At 54.4% G+C, this 21,426-nt stretch overlaps 2 protein-coding genes across 8 annotated transcripts; both read right to left on the bottom strand.

Moving 5' to 3' along the window:
- Positions 1-7: 7 nt before the first annotated feature.
- On the bottom strand, positions 8-15,068 carry SRRT (serrate, RNA effector molecule). 7 transcript variants are annotated; one of them, XM_054496421.1, is made up of 20 exons: positions 13,290-15,068; positions 12,906-13,045; positions 7,288-7,416; positions 6,893-7,039; positions 6,447-6,635; positions 4,444-4,613; positions 4,131-4,315; positions 3,845-3,943; positions 3,643-3,760; positions 3,317-3,474; positions 2,923-2,984; positions 2,744-2,822; positions 2,248-2,436; positions 1,713-1,886; positions 1,481-1,634; positions 1,168-1,361; positions 816-972; positions 532-633; positions 292-418; positions 8-198 (listed from the first exon to the last, which is right to left on the bottom strand). In XM_054496421.1, exons 2-20 carry the CDS (start codon positions 13,025-13,027, stop codon positions 123-125), a joined length of 2,631 nt encoding a protein of 876 aa, XP_054352396.1. In that variant the 5' UTR covers positions 13,028-13,045; positions 13,290-15,068; the 3' UTR covers positions 8-122. The 7 variants fall into 7 exon arrangements, with proteins under 7 accessions (XP_054352396.1, XP_063523316.1, XP_054352398.1 ...); XM_063667246.1 differs by having other exon boundaries at positions 292-397; XM_054496423.1 differs by having other exon boundaries at positions 532-621.
- Positions 15,069-15,162: 94 nt separating this feature from the next.
- On the bottom strand, positions 15,163-21,411 carry TRIP6 (thyroid hormone receptor interactor 6). The gene is made up of 9 exons (XM_054496426.2): positions 20,916-21,411; positions 20,539-20,666; positions 20,294-20,419; positions 19,664-20,035; positions 18,135-18,228; positions 17,856-18,025; positions 16,885-17,063; positions 15,870-15,990; positions 15,163-15,443 (listed from the first exon to the last, which is right to left on the bottom strand). Exons 1-9 carry the CDS (start codon positions 21,022-21,024, stop codon positions 15,312-15,314), a joined length of 1,431 nt encoding a protein of 476 aa, XP_054352401.1. The 5' UTR covers positions 21,025-21,411; the 3' UTR covers positions 15,163-15,311.
- Positions 21,412-21,426: the final 15 nt, after the last annotated feature.

Here is a 21,426-nt window from a genome sequence, read left to right as displayed (position 1 = left end):
TCAGGAGCCCTGTGGAAGTGCTTTTATTGGCAGTAAGGCTGATAGTACAAAAAATTCTCAGAGCTTGATGGGACAAGGTAGTACAAGTATGGATGACACAGGAGTGAGGAACAGGGGACGGCTCAAAAGAAATCAACGTCGTCTGGGGCATCCAGGTCCCGATATTCCACAATGGCCCTTGGGTCTCCACGAACCATCCTGTGAGGTTCGAGGTAAAGGATGAGAGCTGAGGGCTCCGAAAAGGGAGTTTGCAGGCGGCAACAAAGCTTGGGAGTCTGCCCTCCTCCTTACCTGTTGCGAGGTTTCCCAGGATAACCTCCCTGGCCTCGGAAGGCATCGTAGTTCCCTCGACCAGCACCATACGGGGCGTGGGGGTATGGAGGGCCTCCTGTGGGGACTGCAGGGCGGACAGCACCAGCTATGACAGAGATCAGTGTTGAGTTGCAAAACTATGTCCTCAACTCCATCCTCTGTTTTCTTCTCCCAAAGCCACACACTCACCAAGCCCCTTCATCTCCCTCCTGTACTTACCTCCATAGCCCAAGATCGGGGGCCGGGGCTGACCGTAGGGCATCAGGCCCTGGGGCGTCTGGTGTGGGTAGGGGAGTCCCGGGGTCAAACCTGGGGGGAGTACAACACGGACAGGGACATGAATTACTGCGGGGGCGGGGAGGGGGATACAGGTACAATTGACTTCTAGGGCTATGGTCTCAGGATGGGACAGAAACTTCTGGGGGTGACATGTTAAAGAGAAACGGGAGTCCCTGGGTAGTCAAGGGACAGGGGACATGTGACCTTCATGGATCGTATCTTACTCTGGGCAGGGCCAGGTGGCTGGGCTGGCTTGATCTCAGGCAGAGCTGGGCGCTTAGCATCAGTGAGGAAGTTGTTAAAAAACGCGACCTCCTTTTTCACTTCCTCAATTTTCTCTGCATGCTTGTTGAAGATATGTTTGCGCACAAACTCAGGACCCTGGGTGGAGAGAGGAGAGGGGTCAGGACAGCCACGTAATGGTTGCCTCGCTCGCAGGCCCGACCTGGAAGGATTCCCAGCTCCCAGGTCCGGACTGCCAGTGCAGTGAGCAGTTCCCCACCCCTGCCCAGGGGGCTTCCTGTCTCAACCCCACCTCCCGCCACTGTAGCACGGCCATTCTCCAACATCCCAGACCTTGAATTTCTTGCCACTGAGAGGACACAGCCACTTATCCTTGCCCAGTTCCTGCGTGTTGGAGGTGACGAACTTCTCCACTTCCTGCTCTGGGTCTTTGCGCCCCATCTTCTGGGCCTCTTCCTCTGAGAGTGACTCCCGCACACTCAGCAACGGCGTGAGCTTCTCCTCAAACGTCTTCTGCCACTCCAGCACTGTGGTTTGGGAACAGAGGAAGGAAGGTTGGCAAGGGAGTCGGAAGGAAGGATGGTGGCAAGGGGCTGGAGGACCAAGGCCAGGGGCAGCCGGGGACAAAGGGGAACCTGGAGCTCACCTTCCCCGTGACTGATGCGGTTGGGTGGCATGGGCCCCCGAACGTGGATGATCCCACAGCGATTGGGCATCTCATCCTCGTTGGGGTACTCACAGGTGTTGTAATAATCCAAGGAATGCACGATGCGCAGGTAAAGAAGGAGCTTGTCCAAGACCTAAGGGAAGTGAATGCGAGCGTTCAGCTCCTGCCCTCACCGCCCGAGCCCCCACGTACCCCGCGCTGCCACTGGCACCTTGATCAACTTCTCATCCCGCTCCACATTGATCTCTGCCGGGTTCCCTTCCTTAGGAGGCTCCTCAGGAGGAGCGCCCCCGCTGCTCCCCAGCAGCTCCTCCTCCTCGGCGCTCACTTCCTCGATCAGGTAGTCGGTGATATTCTTCAAGATCGGGTTTTGCGAGGGCAGGCTCTGATGGGAGGAAGAGAAACAAGTAAGGCAGAGAAAGACCTTCAGGGGAGGTAACCTGAGACCTTCCACAAGTGAAAGAGCAGCGAGGGGACAGGAGTTCACCAGACATAAATGGCACCTTTTGCCCCCTTGAGATTTGTCTTTATTTTAGCTTTTATTCCACCCCAGCCACAAATGATCACTAGCATCCCCCCCGTTCTGCTGGAAGCTGGAGGAGGTGCTACCCACACACGAAGGGGCAAATGAGTGAGCAGGCAAGTGGGTGCCAAGGGGTCAAGGCTACAGATAGGTGAGGTCAGAGGTGCCCACAGCAGAGGCACTACCGGTTGCTTCTGACAAAGTCCTTTGGGGAGTCACTGACCGTTGGCAGGGGAGGCGTCCCTGGTTCTGAGGCCCAAAGCTGGGTCCTGTCGTCCAGCGTGTGGATCAGCTTGGCCGCCAGCTTGATGTCGTTGCGCACAATCTGCTTGTGCTGGGTGATGCCGTTGATGTTGCGAACGCGCCGGGTGAGGTCCCTGTTCACACCAGGGCTCAGCTCACACTCCCGGAGCTGGAGGGCAGACAGCAGCAGCAGCTCACCCCACTTACCCCACTTGCCAGAGAAGCAGCAGCTCTAAGACCCTCCCCTCTTGAGCACCAGCGATTGATCAGACTGCAAGCTCCCTGGGGACGGGGACCACATAGGTCCCGTCCATGCTAATGCCCTAGAGCCTTGCCCAGAGACAATGTAGGCAGACAAAACGGTCAAAGAGTGTGCAGAACAACCAGACTATCAAATGAACAAAGTCACGCAGAGGTCCCGTGTGGCACAGAGAGTCTCCCTTCCTCTTCCCCACAGTCCCGCCCCCAGCACTCACACGGATGTTCTGCAGGTTCCAACAGATCTCTTTAATGTTAACACTGCGGTCGAAGGTCACCCAGCCACGACGGAAAAACCTACACAAGAAAGAAAATGTTAGCGCAGTCAAGCGAGGGAGTTGGTGTTGGCCATTAACATTCCCCTGCACTTTTCCCTCCAACGCACTGAGTTACTCACCTCCTCTCCGGCTGGGGCTCTGAAAGCGCCACCCGCATAAAGCCTGGGTACCTTTTACAAAGCTGCAAGAAGCAGAAAACCAGCCCCATGTAGTGACTCAAGGATTCATTCGCCTCTTCCTCCAATCCCCCACTGCCCTCAGAACCCTAGGGACTAACTGCCTTGTCACTCTTCCCATCCTTGGGCAGGGAAAAACCACTGAACGGCTTCAGAACACCAGCACCTGAAAGCCAATGGCGCTATCAGGACTAGTCCTCGGAGGCCATGGGCCCTGGGGAAGGGGCCTCCCTAGCAGGTGAAACGGGGGCATCTGTCACAGGCAGGGCCCCACTGCCTTCCCTCTGCCCTCCACTTCTCCATCGGCCCTGCCCTGACTCCACGGGTCCCCACTCACGGAGATGATCTCGGCCCGGGAGATGTTGGGCGCGATGTTGCGCATGAAGAGGGAGCAGGTCTTATGCAGCGGCCGCGGCTTGCACTCCAGCCCCGCGGCGTCCTTGGGCTTCTCCCATTCTTCTTCCTTGGGCTTCTCCTTCTCCTTGAGCGCTTCTTCTAGGCAGGAAGGGGGGTAGGAAGGAGTGCGTTTTTATTACGGATGTTGGTGGGGAGGATAGAGCAGCTTTCCCCTAAAAGCCACCCTCCCTCCCATCAATGTCACCAACCTCTCACCTCCCCACCCGCATTAGGAGAATGCACTTTAAAGCAGAAGAGAAACCCTACCAGCCTCCTCCTTCTCCTCCTCAGCCTGGCCGCTCTCTGACTCCGACTCGGACTCCGACATGCTGCCCTCGTCAAAGCTGTCGTCCCCGCTGTGCTTCCGGTTCCGCTTCTTGCTACTCTGCGCGAGCCACAGCAGGGGGGACAAGTCAGCGTGCCAGGACCCCAGCCCCAACACTCTGACCCCAGGCCACAGACACCTCACCTTTTTGGCTTCCTTCTCAGAGTCTTCTTTCTTCTCTTCCTTGTCCCCGTCACCCTCCGACTTCTTTGTTTTGTCATCATTAGAACTGTCATTCTCAGCCTATGGTAAGAAATAACCACTGGGGATGTCAAACCTCCCCTCCCACCTTTATCAGAGGGCCCCCACCCCCACAACTGAGGCCACAGGTTCATTTTCCCCAGCCCCCGACTTCTAGCTCCTATGGACCCCTGCCCACCCCCCTCCCCCAGGCTGCCGGGGGCAGCACTAGGAGACCCAGGGCTCGGACCTGCTTGCTGTCTTCCTTCTTCTCGTCCTTGTCGTTGGTTTTGCGCTCCCCGTCCCCCAGTCCTGCTCCAGCCCGTCCTTCTTCTTTCTTGCCTGGCTCCCCAGGCTTTCCTGCCTGCTCCTCCTCCTCCTCCTGCTCCAGGATGCGGAGATCATTCTCCGTGCCTCCTTCCATCTTAATCACGGCTACCAACAAAGGGAACAGAGGTCACAACCCCAGGGCCCTGGCTCCTGTCAACCGGCTTCTACCTGGTCCCCAGACACCCCCACCCCCATAGGGTCCGGATGCCTGCCACCCCTCCAAATCCGCACACCTGCATCCAGCATCTTGACAATGGCATCAGCTTTGTCTATGTCCAGGAGAAGGTTATCAAACCAGCCAGTCTCCATGAGGGACAGGAAGACCCTCAGTCGGTTTTGCAGGGCCCCCCGGGCCTCCTGCCGACGCTTCCCCACCTCATCTGGGTGGTACTTAGACCGAAACCTGGGAACGAAGCAGGGGAGGGAAAGACAAAAGTTACTGGAAGCAAAGGCCAGGATGTGGGAAGGGGCCCAGGAAAGACAGGGCATATCCCCCTTCCTCTCACAACCACAAAAGGTCATCAAAATAGAGAGATTAGGGGATAGGGGTGCGCTAGAACCACCCAACACCCCAAAAGGAACCAGAAGTTGTGTTCTGAGAAGATTTGGGGGGAGAACCAGGAACTAAGAGCTCTGGATTCGGGAGGACCAATGACTACAGGGGGACGCCAGGGTTGGAGAGGCAGATTTACCACTTTAAGTCTCTGGGAAACACTAACGTAGTAAAAAAGTGTCATTTCCCAAAGCTTCAGAGAGGAAGGCTCAGGAAATAGCAGGCCCTGAAGAACCTCCCTCTCCTCACCAACCCCAAACTGCAGTCATTCAAAAACTGCTCCCGCCAACTCCCTCCACCCCGAGGTGGAAGACAGAGGGCCAGATAGCAAAAGCCCAAAGGCAGGGCACCTTTCTCCACCCGTGGGAAGATAAGCAAGACGGTGAAGGGACAGGAAAGACCGAAGGGAGACACTGGAGTGCCCTTTAGAGCCTCAGGTCCTGCCCACAGGGGGAGAGAGAGGAGAGGGCTGGAAGGTTAGGGAGAAGAAAAATAAAACATTTCAAATAGGACCTCAGAGGGAAAACAGAAGAAATGAGGAGTATGAGGAAAAGGGGAAAGGGAGGAAAGGGGAGAGTGTGAGAAAGTCCCAGAAACCGAAAACAAAGGGAAAAACTAAAGATCAGAGAGAGAAACTGAAAAAACCAACAGGGAGGAAGGTGGTGTTAGGCAGGGAGCAAGAACAGGAACAGAGAAGAATGAAGGTGCATGAGAGATTAGGACAAAGACACAGAGCAATTCGAGAGAGGGGACAGCGAAGACAGAACAGAACCACGAGTGGGGCAGAAGAGGAAAGGAAAGCCGCAGGCATCACCTCCAGGATCTTTACCTTGGCCGCTTGGTCAAACAGAGCTCAAGATTTAACTAGCGGCGCCCAGGGCCCATGCTGGCTGGTGGGCCACCGGCTGGCTCCTGGCTGGGCGCCCGGCCGAGATGCCCTGCCCCGCGGGACTCCGCAGTGGGGCCTGACTGGCTAGCTGCCTGAGCAATCACATTCAGCTAAACCGCTGCATTGTGCACAGCAGTGCCCTGCCTGTCTGCCTGGCCGGGGCCGCGCAGCTCAGCCCAGGGGCTCATGTATGGGCTGGGTATGGTGGGGGTGGAGGTGGGTTTGCTCCGAGCTCCGTCGATGAGCGGGTGTAGTTCCCAGTTCTGGCTCTTTTCAAGGAGGAGGAGCAGAAAGAGGATGAGGAGGAGGAGGAGCAGGAAGGGGGGAAAAGATGGTTGATTAAAATTAAAACATCCACAAAAGGAAAAAAAAATTAAAATTCTTTTTCTGTCAAACGACCCTGAGATCTTTGCTTTTCTTGTCTGGATTCACTCGTCGCTTTAGGAGGACACCTCAGCCACACAGGGTCCTGGTGATCAGGGATGACAATGACCCAACACCAACAAGTGGGAAGCAGTCTGTCTGCTGCCCCAAGGGGCCAAGTGGCTCTGGCCTGCTGCCTGGAGGTGTCCCACTCTCTGAGGACAGCAGGACAGGAGATAGGGCGGGGCGGGGGCCGTGGCAGTCGCTGAAGTGAGGGGGAGACCCCATCAGCCAATGCTGTCATACTTCCCAACCCCCGCCCCCAGAAAGTTCTGGACACGGGAAACTGGGAAGAGGACAGGGCTGTGGCTCCACCAGCGGGGCCAGGGGGACATGCCAGGGCAGAGGTCCAGGGAAGCAGGGGCACTCACCACTCCTCATCTTTGTGCGCCAGGAAGAAATCCTGCATCTGCTGCCTCCGGAAATCCAGCTTGTAGTCATTATAGCGCTTGACGGCCTCCGTCTCATCCACCGAGTCATCCAGGGAGAGGAGAAACTCCTTGAAGGTCTTCATCACAGGCGGCGGCACACCCAGGTCAATCTCTGCGATGCTGCCCAGCCTGGAGGGGACCCCGGTCAAGGCGGCTTGGTTGTTGGGGAACGGTGGGAGGCTACAGGGGCCAAAGTAGCTAGGTGCCCCTTTACTTTGCCCACCATGGACATCACCCCAAACCCCAACAGCTACCTACCATCCCCACCCCAGGGACATGCCTCTGTGTGCCTGACCCACTCCCTGGCTTCAGCCATGGCCTTCAGCAACCCCATCCATCCCCCAGGCCTACCAACCCCCTTCTCCCGAGAAGCCCCGCGCCCTTACCTGGCCTGGATAGGCAGGACATGGTGCTGCATGATGTGGACGTCGGGGTGGCCCCAGGGCTGAGGGGGGCCATAAGTTGGGCCCCCACCCCCCCCAGCATAGGGCATCTCATAGCCACTGTGGTATGGGTCAGAGCTGTGCTCATCCCTGAAGGTGGGGGACACAAAAGTAAAGCAGAGAAGGGAGTCACCTCCCCAGAGCATGAAGGAGGATGGACAGACGGGGGTACACACAGCATGGTCTCCCAGACAAGAGTTTCAAGGGACAAAGAAACGATGGGTGATGGGAAGTTGAGAAAAGGAAATGACAAAGATTTAGGCACAGGTGAGGTGAGAAAGGGGAGGCCCAGGTGGAACTGAGGCGAAGGGGAGGAGAGGGAAACCGCTCCATCTCACCAGTCTCTCCTCATGCGCTTCTGTGGTGGGCTGAGTTCATGGCGAGGTGGCGAGAAGCGCTCTCGCCGATTCCGGTCATAGTCCCGATATTCACCCCGACTACGGCGCTCACGGCCACGGTCCCACTCTCTGGCGGTAAGAACAAGTAACAAAGATTAAAGGCCAGGCACGGTGGCTCATGCCTGTAATCCAAGCACTTTTGAGAGGCTGAGGCAGAGGAACACTTGAGGCCAGGAGTTCGAGACCAACCTGGGCAATAGTAAGACCCCCATCCCTGTAAAAAAATTTTTATTTTTTAAAAAGTAACAATAATTAAAGATACAGCTGGATATGCCACAGCCACACTCCTAAACAGGCCCTTCTTACACCCTGAGACACCAGACTAAAAAGCCTACAATTATAAAACTTCACTCCTAACAGAAAAAGATTTTTCTCTAGTCAGGGCAAGCCACTGCACTCCAGCCTTGGCAACAGAGACCCTGTCTCAAAACAAAACAAAACAAAGATTCTTGTCTAATTCCATGAGTTCAGCCAATACCCAAGAACTGATGGTTCTCCAACTCTTCTCCCAGCCAGGCCTTCCGCCTGAGCTCCAGACCCACATGAATCACCCCTGCTACAGGCCCACTTATGGGCAGGAGGTCGGGGCTGCAGCAAGCTTCGACTGCACCAGTGCACTCAGCACGGGTGACAGAGGGAGACCCTGTCTCTAAAAATAAAACAAAGAACTTTTTAAAAATCATCCCCTACTAGAAGTCCATCAACCATCAACCCCCTCAAATTCAACCTGTCAGAATCAGGCCTATTTGGCTGGGTGCGGTGGCTCATGCCTGTAATCCCAGCACTTTGGGAGGCCAAGGTGGGCGGATCACGAGGTCAGGAGATTGAGACCATCCTGGCTAACATGGTGAAACCCCGTCTCTACTAAAAATACAAAAAAAATTAGCCGGGCATGGTGGCAGGCACCTGTAGTCCCAGCTACTTGGGAGGCTGAGGCAGGAGAATGGCGTGAACCCAGGTGGCGGAGCTTGCAGTGAGCCGAGGTCGCGCCACTGCACTCCAGCCTGGGCGACAGAGCAAGACTCCGTCCCCCCCCCCAAAAAAAAAAGAAAAAAGAATCAAGCCTACTTATCCCACCACCATGGGCCCAAATGTCTTTTCCTCCCCCCGCTCCCCACTCTGCTGTATCAATGGAACAGCATCTCTCCCCAGCTGTCATTCACTACCCTCACCGCTAATTACTGCTCCTGCTAATCCTCTGCCTCAAAGCCTATCAAAGCTGTCCCACTCTCTGCCATCCCCACACACCCTGTCCTAGTCCTTGTCCTCGGCCAGTGTGGCTCCTGCAGCCCTGGCTGCCCGCCTGCTTCTGGTCTCTCGCTTGTCTCCCCACTGGCAGGCGGACCTTCCTGAAACACAAGTCTCATCACATCACACCATTACTTCAATGCCAGTAAGCAACACTGTTGTTTTAACTTGGGTTCCTGGCTGTCACTTCAGCCTCTCGACCAGCCACCAACCTCCCAACCAATCACCAGCCTCCCCCATCCGCATCTTCTTCTTTTTTTTTTTGGAGACAGTCTCACTCTGTCGCTCAGGCTGGAGTGCAACAGCACAATCACTCTCCGTCTCGGCTCACTACAGCCTCCGCCTCCTGGGCTCAAGCAACTCTCCTGCCTCGGCCCCTTAATACTCTTAAAAATGACTGAGGACACCAAAGAGTTTCTGCTTACGTGGGTTACATCTATCAATACTTACTATATTCAAAATTAAAACAAAATGTTCTAAAACCTTCATTTTTAAATTACACAGTAAGATGAAACAGATTACATGTTTTTATGAAAAATCGTTTTCCAGAAAAATTTTGGTGAGAAAAAGTGGCATTGTTTTTACATTGTCACCAATCTCTCCAAGTTCTGGCTTTGTAGAGCATAGCTTCTACACTGAATCTGTTGAGATACTTTGTTCTGCTTGAAAAATGAGGCAGGCCGGGCATGGTGGCTCACATCTGTAATGAATGCTAGCACTTTGGGAGGCCAAAGCAGGTGGACTGCTTGAACCCAGGAGTTCAAGACCAGGCTGGAGCAACACGGTGAAACCACCTTTCTACTAAAAATACAAAACTTAGCTGGCTGGCTGGAAGTGGTAGCTCATGCCTGTAATCCTAGCACTTTGGGAGGCCAAGGCAGGCAGATCACTTGAGGTCAGAAGTTTGAGACCAGCCTGGCCAACATGGCAAAACCGTGTCTCTGCTAAATACACAAAAATTAGCCGGGCATGGTGGCAGGCACCTGTAATCCCAACTACTCAGGAGGCTGAGGTGGGAGAATTGTTTGAACCCGGGAGGTGGAGGTTACAGTGAGCCCAGATCATGCCACTATACTCCAGCCTGGGCAGAGTGAGACTCCATCTCAAAAATAAAAAGAAAGAAAAAAAGAAAATTAGCTGGGTGTGATGGCATACACCTGTAGTCCCAGCTAATCAGGAGGCTGAGGTGAGAGGATCACCTAAGCCTGGGGAAGTCAAGGCTGCAGTGGTCTGTGACCATGATCGTGCCACTGCACTCCAACCTGGGCAACAGAGTAAGACCCCGTCTCAAAAAAAAAACAGAAAATCAGGCCTCACACTGATAAGGAGTTGGAAAAGCCTTTTCAGATTAACTAGATATTCATTTTGGATACTACCCAAAATTCAACAAGAGGTAGGTTCTTTTTTTTCTTTTCTTTATGCTACCTTGACCAAGGAGGAAGTAGCTTCTCACAGGCTAGTTAGAACCTTCAATCTGAAATAGTATCAGTGAATATTGCTTTCTCTGCTACATTAAAATCCACTGTTCTATCTTTCCCTTTCAATGGGCCTTGATTATGTCTCACCCAATATCAAAATGTATTCATCAGCATCACTGCCTATCTCACCAAGAAAGTCTTTACTTAACGGGAAGCTGTCAAGCTCACATTAGTAGAAGTTTTCCAAAATTTTAATTTCCTTTTTTTTTTTTTTTTTGACAGGGTATCTCTCTGTTGCCCAGGTTGGAGTGCAGTGGTGCCATCAAGGCTCACTCCCACCTCGACCTCCCAGGCTCAAGCCATCCTCCCGCCTCAGCCTCCTGAGTAGCTGGGACTACAGGCATGTGCCACCACCCCCAGCTAATTTTTGTATTTTTTTGTACAGACAGGTTTCACCACGTTGCCCAAGTTGGTCTCAAATTCCTGGGCTCAAGCAATCCACCCACCTTCGCCTCCCAAAGTGTTGGGATTACAGGCATGAGCCACTGCGCCGGCCCAAAATTTTAATTTTCACTGGAAAGTTCTACTTCATCACTGGCAACAAATACCAACAGCTTACACTGAAGTAACAGGTTCTCAGTTCATTTTCAAGATGTCTGCCAAATACCCAAGTATGAACAATCACTGTTTGTCATTCATTCAAGTAAAAATAACATCCCATGGAAAAAAGCTGTTAGTTCAGCTCAATCACATGCGTACTCTTGCTCAAGACAACTAACGCAGGCCTGTAATCCCAGCACTTTGAGAGGTCGAAGCGGGTGTATACTTGAGGTCAGGAGTTCAAGACCAGCCTGGCCAACATGGTGAAACCCCATCTCTACTAAAAATACAAAAATTAGCCAGGCAGAGTGGCACACACCTGTAATCCCAGCAACTCGGGAGGCTGAGGCAGGAGAATCACTTGAACCCGGGAGGTGGAGGTTGCAGTGAGCTGAGATCGTCCCACTGCGCTCCAGCCTGGGTGACAGAGCAAGATTCTGTGTCCAAAAAAAAAAAAAAAAAAAAAAAAGACATACAGTCAAGAGTCCAATTTAATCAAATTTAAATGTTTTACTCTTTCATCAAGAACGACTGATGGAACTGACTTTTTTTTTTTTTTTTTTTTTTTTTTTTTTTTTTTTTTTGTAAGACGAGTCTTGCTCTGTCGCTAGGCCGGAGTGCAGGGGTGTGATCTCAGCTCACTACAACCTCTGCCTCCTGGGTTCAAGCAATTCTCCTGTCTCAGCCTCCCGAGTAGCTGGGACTACAGGCGCGCACCAGCATGCCTGGCTAACTTGTATTTTTAGTAGAGACGGGGTTTCACAATGTTGGCCAGGATGGTCTCAATCTCTTGATCTTGTGATCTGCCCGTCTCGGCCTCCCAAAGTGCTGGGATTACAGGTGTGAGCCACTGCGCCCAGTCGGCTTTTTTTTTTTTTTTTTTTAACTCTTTGCTGGCACTGCCTTGATGTTTGGTAAAGCATCAGCAGTTTTACCCATCACTGCTATGGCACCATCAGTGGAAATGGCAATAATATGTAAACATTACCACAAAAACTAATTTTAGCCTCGGAGACCCCCTATGGTCTGTGGACATCCTGAGAAACAGGACTCTAACCAAACTAGAATATGCTAAAAGCACATGTTATGTCCACAGCTCCAAGCTGTTCATGTCACTCGTGTCTGGGGAATTCCCACTCATCTTTCCAAGTCTAGCTAAGTGTCACCTTCCAGTGGGTCCCTGACACACGACCTCCAGCACCGCTCCCCTCCTTTAGAGATCTGTTCCCTCAATGCTTACCCTCTTTATAACTTCCACTATATATACTCATTTACAGAATACATCCACGGCCATTCTGATCCCCCATGCCAAGCGCACATCGTAACACCCTAAGGTCAATAACCACATCTTATAATCAATTAATCCAATCAGCACTGCCCCACGAACTCTGAGATTTTAGGCAAAACAGTGACAAGAAACCTAATCATATATTGTCACGGAAATAATCTGACAACCTTTCCAGTCAGATCATCTTTATATTATTATTTTTCTGAAGCAATCTTCCTAAAATATAATTTACAACCTGGACAACAGAGCAAGACTCTGTCTCTACAAAAAATAATTTTAGACCAGGCACTGGCTCATGCCTGTAATCCCAGCACTTTGGGAGGTCGAGCTGGGTTGATCACCTGAAGTCGAGAGTTCCAAACCAGCCTGGCCAACATGGTGAAACCCCGTCTCTACTAAAAATACAAACATTAGACGGGCGTGGTGGCGGGTGCCTGTAATCTCAGCTACTCAGGAGGCTGAGGCAGGAGAATTACTTGAACCCCAGAGGCGGAGGTTGCAGTGAGACAAGATTGCACCATTGCACTCCAGCCTGGGCGACAGAGTAAGACTCTGTCCCGAAGTAATAATAATAATAATAATTTTTAAAAGTTAGCCGGGCGTGATGGCCTCCCCCTGTAGTCCCAACTTCTCAGGAGGCTGAGGCAGGAGGATCGGTTGAGCCCGGGAGGTGAAGGCTGCTATGACTGCATCAATGCACTCCAGCCAGAGCAGCAGAACAAGACCCCATCTCAATAACAAAGCACGCTTTTCGTGCGTGTATAAACAGTGCTTCTTCATACTCAAACTCTTAGCTCTATAGCTCTGATCTGCAGAGAATTTCAAAAACCAAGCCACAGCTAGTTATTTGGCCAACAGCAAATAGGCTGAACCATAGCAAACGGTCCAATAAGCCATTTCATAGGGTTCGCCCTCATAAAAATTACAAGGGGGAAAAAGAAAAGCGACGCGGGTGGAGTGAAACGGCATGAAACGGGGACAAGATGAAGTTAAAAACGGTTCACCTGTCATTCCAATCGTCCCCTCGACGTCTTTCATCTCTCTCGCGGGAACGGTCGTAGTCGCTGCGCTCTCTTCTGAACTTGTCCCTGCGCCTTCGATCGTACTCGTCATCACTGTCACCCATGGCACGGTCTGAGGGGGCCTGGGGACCGGGGAGGGGCGGTCGGAGAGGTGCAAAAGGACGAGCGGAGGAAAGGACCGTCCCTCGCGGGCAGCTCGCCAGCTTCCCTCCCGCCAAGGCCAGCCCTCCGCGGCCCCCACCATCCTGGGCCTGAGGACGCGGCTCAAACGCCTCCGCTCGCCCCGAGGTTCTCCGCGCCTGCCCCCGTGGACCCCGGTTCCTCTCCCGCCCCAGGGGGGCACCCAAGGCTCCTCCCCTCCCCCACCTTGGAGCGGCCGCGGCCGTTGGACTCGCGCTCGGACGGGCTGGATTTCAGGGCGACCTGGGTCGCGGGCGCGCGACGAGGACTTCGAGGAGGGCGAGACGGAAACGGAGCTCTTGCGTAGAAGGCCGAAGACAAGCGAACAAAAGTGGGACAACCGAGGATGGGCGGTAGCGCGCGCGACCCGCGCTGCGCCTGCGTCACCCACGCCTCCGAGGCACAAAGCTCCACCCTCACGGCCGGAACTGGAACTAACAAACCGAGCGCGAAGGGCGGGGAGAGCAGGGCGTGATGGGAAAGGGGCGGGGATCTCGCAAGTCTCGCGCGGTTTTTCGAGACGATAACGGCTCGAGCGTTAGGAACTACGGGACCTCGGCTGGGCCAAGCGCGGCCTCAGGGGGCGAACGAGCTCTCTGGGCGCGAAGGGAGAGCCGAAGTCGAGGATCCCGCGACCCCGGATGTGTCGGGGTTGTAAGCCAGTTCTCATCCAGCCGTGTTCCCCCCACGGGCCTCCTGACCTCACCGGGGGTGATTTCGTCCCCTCCTCGGGCAGAGCGTGGGCTTGGGAAGCGCGGGCGTTTAGGGGATGGAAGATGGAAGCAACCATTTTAAAGCATCGTATCCCACCATTTTCTGCTCCAAATATCCAGCCAAAATTGGGTGCCACAGTGCGCACTAAATGCGAAGTCCACCATTCCTGCTCTTCCTCGACAAAGACGCCCCATCTTTAAGTAAAATTGGCAGATCTCAGTTTTAACCCCGCTCAGTATTTGGATGAAATAGGCTGTAAGTTAACGCCGTAAACAGAGTATGAACCGCCCAGATTCAATGGATTACCACCCCCGGGAGTAACACCAAGGCCCCTCTCGGTGAATTGAGTGTGAGACTTAATAGGAAGGCCAGCTGAAGTGGCTCACGCCTGCAATCCCAGTGCTTTGGGAGGCCGACGTGGGAGGATCACTTGAGCCCAGGAGTTGGAGACCTGCCTGGGCAACACAGCAAGACCCCTTTACAGAATATTTAGGGCCAGGCACATTGGCTTACACCTGTGATCCCAGCACTTGGGAAGGTCGAGGAGGGAGGACTTGAGCCCAAGAGTTCAGGACTAGCCTGGGCAACATAGCAAGAGCCCATCTACACACAAAAAAATAATAACTGGGCTTGGTGGGATGCCCCTGTGGTCCTAGCTACTGGGGAGGCTAAGCCAGGAGGACTGTTTGAGCCCAGGAGTTCAGGGCTGCAGTGAGCCTTGATTGCACCACTGCACTCTAGCCTGGGGAACAGAGTGAGGCCCTGTCTCAAAATAGATATTTAGAGGAAATCTTGCCTCCTCCCTGAGGCATGCTTGCTCCCAGCACTGAGAGGAGGGTAGTGACAGATTACAAAAGTTGTCAAAAAAAACTGGACCTGAGTCAAAAAGACCCAGGTTCCACCATTTAAGAACCATGCAATCTGGGGGAGTCACCTCTCAGCTCTGACATCCTCACATGTAAAAATGCAGACAGTGGCCAAGGGCGATGGCTCACGCCTGTAATCCCAGCACTTTGGTTGGGTGAAGTGGGCAGATCACTTGAGGTCAGGAGTTCAAGACCAGCCTGACCAACTGGTGAAACCCCGTCTCTACTAAAAATACAAAAATTAGCCAGGCGTGGTGGCGGGCGCCTGTAATCCCAGCTACTCAGGAGGCTGAGGCAAGAGAATCACTTGAACCCGGGAGGCAGAGGTTGCAGTGAGCCGAGATGGCGCCACTGCATTCCAGCCTGAGTGACAGAGCCAGACTCCGTCTCAAAAAAAAAGAAAAAAAATGCAGGTAGTAACAACGACTGGGCTTGTAATGGACTACTGGGAGAATCAGATGAGACAACAGACTTGGAAGTGTTTTGTAAACTCGAGGGATTATTATTTCTTGATTGGAGAAAGGAGATAGCATTTGGTGACGAAGTCATACAGGTGGATGTCAGGGAGAGTGATCAATCGAAGGATGGGAACTGGAACTGAGAACCCAGCAGGTACTTCTAGGAAGACTCAGCAGTCAGTGGTGACGGTGGCTGAGAGCTCCTGGATGCGCCAGGCGCTGCAGGCCTTGCACAAGATGTGCCCATCCAGCGGGTAGCAGCCCTGACACTCGCCCTCAGAGGAGAGCAGCAGCCCACACTCCTGTTGAAAAAGAAGCAACAATTGGCCGGGCGCGATGGCTCACGCCTGTAATCCCAGCACTTTGAGAAGCCGAGGCAGGCGGATCACAAGGTCAGGAGTTCAAGACCAGCCTGGCCAATATGGTGAAACCCCATCTCTACTAAAAATACAAAAATTAGCCAGGCATGGTGGCCAGCACCTGTAATCCCAGCTACTCAGGAGGCTGAGGCAGGAGAATCACTTGAACCCGGGAGGTGGAGGTTGCAGTGAGCCAAGATCGTGCCACTGCACTCCAGCCTGGGCAACAGACCGAGACTCCGTCTCAAACAAAAAAAAAAAGAAGCAACAGATTTCCATCAACCCCAGACCTCTGTGTTCCCCCTCTCTCATGCTCTACCCAGCACCCTAGACACTGCCAGCCCCTTGCACGTGCTGGGGGCCCCTGACCTCGCACTTGTAACAGCCAATGTGAAAACTTCGATCCAGAGCAACAATTCTCACAGTCTCCTCCTGACCTGGCTCAGGCATTATGGCCCCACCGCACACTGAGCATCTTGGGGCAAACTTCCTGCGGGGGAAGAGAACCAAGAAGGCCATCAAGCCTTGGGGTTGCAGGGCACCAACAATGGAACCCAGAGAATGTGGGGCACAGGAGGGAATCAGAGAGGCTAGAGGAATGGCCTTAGGTCTTGGGGAAGGGATGATGTCAAAGAGAATGAGAGATGCTAGGTGCAGTGGCTCTAGCCTATAATCCCCCGACTTTGGGAGGCCAAGGCAGGAGGATCACTTGAGGCCAGGCGTTCAAGGCCAGCCTGGGCAACACAGCAAGACGCTGTCTTTATTAAAATACAAAGAAGGAGACTGGGTGCAGTGGCTCACGCCTGCTATCCCTGCACTTTGGGCGGCCGAGGCAGGTGGATCACTTTGAGCTCAGGAGTTTGAGACCAGCCTGGCCAACATGATGAAAGCCTGTCTCTACTAAAAATACAAAAAAAAAAAAAAAAAAAACTAGCCAGGCGTGGTGGCATGCGCCCGTAATCCCAGCTACTCGGGAGGCTGAGGCAGGCGAATCACTTGAACCCAGGTGGCGGAGGTTGCAGTGAGCTGAGATCGTGCCACTGCACTCCAGCCTGGGTGACAGAGTGAGACTCCATCTCAAAAAAAAAAAAACGAAGAAAACTAGCCAGGCATGGTGGCGTGTGCACCTGTAGTCCCAGCTACTCAGGAGGCTGAGGTGGGAGGATCACTTGAGCCCAGGAGTTGGAGGCTGCAGCAAGCTATGATCATGCCATTGCACTCCTGCCTGGGCAACAGAGTGAAACTCTGTCTCTAAAAAATAACAATAACAAAGAACGAAGGAGGGCCAGGGTTGGAGGCAGGAAGAGACAGTCCTGGGGCATGAAGAGATGAGAGAGACAGGAAAGGTCAGACATTGTGAGACAAGGTGGAGGCCGGGCCTGACCTGTGAAAGTCCTCAATGCAGTGGATCTGGCTCGTAGCATCCACCGTGAAGGGGATGCCGTCGAGGCCGCGATGACACACCACGCAGGTGAAGCAGCCAGGGTGGTAGGCCTTCCCCATAGCCCGCAGGATCCGGTCCAGGATGGGCTGGGAGCACGTGGCACATTTCTCCAGGGTGGCCTGTTAGGAAGGAAGGCAGGAAGATCTAGGAGCGGGCGGGAGCCATGGCAGCTCAACAGGACCCCCAGCAACGCAGCCATCTAATTTCTGCAGCCCCCTGCATGTGATTCGGTGAAAGGCAGACTTGAGCAGATCTGAGTTCAGGTCCCAGCACTATACACAGTATTTAAACACTATGAGAAAAACAGGAATCAGGCTGGGTGCAGTGGTTCACGCCTGTAATGCCAGTACTTTGGGAGGCCAGAGTGGGCGGACTGCTTGAGGCCAGGAGTTTCAGAACAGCCTAGCCAACATGGCGAAACCCTGTCTCTACTAAAAATACAAAAATTAGCTGGGTGTGGTGGTGGGCACCTGTAATCCCAACTGCTCAGGAGGCTGAGGTATGAGAATCGCTTGAACCAGGGTAGGCTGAGGTTGCAGTGAGCAGAGTTCATGCCACTGCACTCCAGTCTGGGCAACAGAGCGAGACTCTGTCTCAAAAAAAAAAAAAAGAAAAAAGAAAAACAGGAATCAGTAGTAATACCTGCCTCACAGGGGTGTCATGGGAATCTAACATATTCTCTTTAACTGTAAGATGCTCCACACTTGTAAGAGCTGCGTCCTTCCCTTCAGCCAGCAGTGTTAAGCTACTTGCTTGATACTTGCAGAATTCCTCCCTGTTTGTACATCACTTTCAGTCGCCTGGCTTTTAGCACCATTCCTCCTTTGGGCTTGGACGCTCTAGCTCCCACCTTGGATGGAAGCTCCCTGCATCCAGCCGCTGACTCCCTCCCCCGAGCCCCAGCCACTCACCACGTAGCAGCCCTCGCAATACGCCCTCCTCTCCACAGCGTAGAAATGCTGGCCGCGAAGCTGGGCCCGGCATGTAGAACACACAAAGCAGCCCACATGAAAGACGCGATCAAGGGCCACAACCCCAGCCCCATCCCCAACCACATCTTCTCCGCAGCCACCACACTGGCCTGAGGACAGGGAGAAACAGCATCAGTCTTCACAGACCCAGGAAGCCACTGTCCCTCTGTCTCCCAGCCTCCCTTCCCACGTCCCACCCACTCCACAGCCTCAGCTCACCAAAGTACTCCCCGCTGGGCGGGTGGTTCATGTCGTGAACCAGCTTCTTTGTCAGCCTGTCCAGCTCATCCTCTGGAGGCTGGCTCAGGGGCACCTGAAAGGTGGGAATCAGGGGCTCGGTCCTACTCTAGCTCCTGATGCTGTAATACCAGGGTCCTCAACCCCCAGGCCATGGCCTGTTAGGAAGTGCGCCGCACAGCAGGAGGTGAGCAATGGGCAAGCAAAGCTTCATCTGTATTTACAGCCGTTCCCCATCACTTGCATTACTGCCTGAGCTCCGCCTCCCGTCAGATCAGCAGTGGCATTAGATTCTCATAGGAGCATGAACCCTATTGTGAACTGTGCGTTCGAGGGAGGTAGTTTGCGAGCTCCTTATGAGAATCTAATGCCTGATGATCTGTCACTGTCTCCCATCACCCCCAGATGGGACTGTCTAGTTGCAGGAAAACAAGCTCAGGGCTCCTACTGATCCTACATGATGGTGAGCTGTATATATATACCGAAACAATTATATATATTATATATTATATATTCTATTATTATTATAACAGAAATAAAGTGCACAATGAATGTAATGTGCTTGAATCATCCTGAAACCATCCCCCTCCCACCCCACTCCCATCCCCCTCCCCAGTCCACGGAAAAATTGTTTTCCCCAAAACTGGTCCCTGGTGCCAAAAAGATTGGGGACTGCTGTAATGTCTCTGAAGGTGGCCAGGCAGTTCCAGCTAGAAAGCTCATCTGAGAACATCTCAGCCCAGGGGCCTGTAGGCAGTTCTTTTTTTTTTTTTTGAGACGGAGTTTTGCTCTTGTTGCCCAGGCCAGAGTGCAGTGGCGCGATCTCGGCTCACCACCACCTCCACCTCCCAGGTTCAAGTGATTCTCCTGCCTCCCCACCACGCCTGGCTAATTTTGTATTTTTAGTAGAGACGGGGTTTCTCCGTGTTGGTCAGGCTGGTCTGGAACTCACGACTTCAGCTGATCTGCCCGCCTCAGCCTCCCAAAGTGCTGGGATTACAGGCGTGAGCCACCGCGCTCAGCCCCAATGGGCAGTTCTATCCTGCTCGCCCGCACCGCCTTGCCCTTACCTATTCCACATCCCAGATCTCTGACTCTGCTCCAAAACCAGCTCCTTGGCCAGGTGTGGTGGCTCACGCCTGCAATTCCAGCACTTTGGGAGGCTGAGGCGGGCAGATCACCTGAGGTCAGGAGTTGGAGACCAGCCTGGCCAACAAACTGGGGTTTTAGTGAAATCCCGTCTCTACCAAAAATACAAAAATTAGCCAAGTGTGGCAGCACGTGCCTGTAATCCCAGCTATTTGGGAGGCTGAGGCAGGAGAATCACTTGAACCCGGGAGGCAGAGGTTGCAGTGAGCCAAGATGGCACTACTGCACCCCAGCCTGGGCAAACAAGGGTAAAACTCTGTCTCAAAAAAAAAAAAAAAGCCCCCTAAAACACCACCAGCCACCCCACCCAATCAGTGTCCCATTGTCTGTAGGGCCTGAAATCCCAGTTTCCCAGGGCTTACCTGGGGCCCGTGCTCGCCTCCTCTTCCTCCTCCTGCAGGGCCAGAGACCCCAGCAGCTTCCTCTTTGGCCCCTGGCCCTGGCTCTCTCTGGCTCCTATAGCCAGGCCCCCAGACTTCACCTCGGCCTGGGAGAGGAAAGTGGGGGCCTGGGAGGGGCCCAGAGGCCTGAGAGGCTCCCCGCCTGGGTGGACCGCAGCCCCTCACTGGCTGTGCCACCTTCACTTGCACAGGGAAGGCCGGGCCAGCCGGGGTGCTGGCGGTAGCATAAGAGGCTGGAGTGGGGCCCCCGTAGGGAGACGCTGGGAGCGGCGAGGCTGGGTTCGGCTTCAAGGAGCCTGTGCGGTAGGCAGGAGGTGGCGGGGGCTCGTATGCCTGAGGAGAAACGCAGGCCATAAGTCGTAAGCAAGGACTCCACTCCAGGACCCACATTTGTGGAAATGACCCTGGGTGTGGGGAAGCATAGGCTTTTTGCATTTGACAAGGTCCGGTCCTCAAGTGGCTGACATGTTGGTACTTGCAGCCACGCTTCCTCCATGCTGGGGTGCACATTACACACATGGGGGGATCGGGCTGGGTCTGAGAGTCCGGAGAAGGGGGCAGGGTGCTGATGAAGAGGAGGGGCAGAGTCACCTGTGGGTCTGGTCGCCGTGGCACATGACCCCGACCCCCATTCAGCTCGGCCAGGGTGCTGCTCAGCAAGTCTATCTCGGCGTCCAGGCTTCCGGGGCGAAGGCCCCCTCTGTCTGCAGGGAGCCCCTGAGGATGGAGCCAGAGCAGGAAGAATGCAAATCACCATAGGCCTTCTCCTGTCCTGGGTCCCTCAGACTCGGTTCTAGGGGACCCCGCAAGTCCCACCCCACAGTCCCAGTTCTCACCTGCGTGCGCTGGAGTGCTCCATGGGACCCCACCCAGGCCGGCCCCCGATCCTCCGGTCCCCCTGGGGCCTGGTAACATTGCTCAGATGGGAGTGGGCAAAAATTGACCCTGGGATGGGGCTGGAGTGCTGGGTTGAGGGAAGAGAGATCAAAGGTGGGGTGGCGGAGGACAGGAGGGGTGTACATTTGGGGAGCCGCCCTCTCCGCCCCTTGTTACCTCCTCCCCCAAATCTAGGGTCCCAAGAGAGCGGAGGCGGCTGTTCCCCCCGGCTTGGGGAAGGGGCAGGAGGAAGCAGGCAGGGTGGGAGACTGGAGCCGGAGGACAGAGGTGAGCGCCACAGCTGGGTGGCTCTTCTGTCTCACGAGGGCTGCCTTACCTGCTCCGTGGGCCGGTGGTGGCCCCGGGGTGCCTCGGGGGATCGCCCTCCCCTGAGGGGCTCTGGCGGGCTCCGGCTGCCTCGGGGGCAGCCAGGTGGGCCCCGACATGGCCTGGAACGGGGGCCTCCAGACAGCGGTCTTGAAGCCCCGAGCCTCTGGCCTTCACTCCTTCTTCCGTCCCGCACTTCGTTTGGGACTCCAGAAAAGAAAACTTTTTCTGGCTTTTTTTTTTTTCCTCTTCCTCCCTAATTTTGGGGACGACCACGCCCCCGATGACGTCACCACATTCCTGGGGGAGGGTCACGTGGCCCCCTAGGCCCTAAACTGCCATTTCTCCCCGAATCGGCCCCCTCCTGCCGAGAGGGGAGGGCTCTCCGGGGGAGCCCGAGTCACTGGGGGTTGCCGGCAGCTGGGGATGGAAGGTGTGGGCCCGAGCCAGCCTCCAAGTCCACGGATGCACCCGGGCCCCGCGCCCCAGCCCTGCACGTGGCAGCCTCACTGCGGGAGGCT

This window comes from Pongo pygmaeus, chromosome 6 (genome assembly GCF_028885625.2).
Source record: "Pongo pygmaeus isolate AG05252 chromosome 6, NHGRI_mPonPyg2-v2.0_pri, whole genome shotgun sequence".
NCBI classification, from domain to species: Eukaryota; Metazoa; Chordata; class Mammalia; order Primates; family Hominidae; genus Pongo; species Pongo pygmaeus.
Note: the sequence above shows the minus strand (reverse complement) of the source record. Positions and strands in the feature narration are given on the sequence as shown.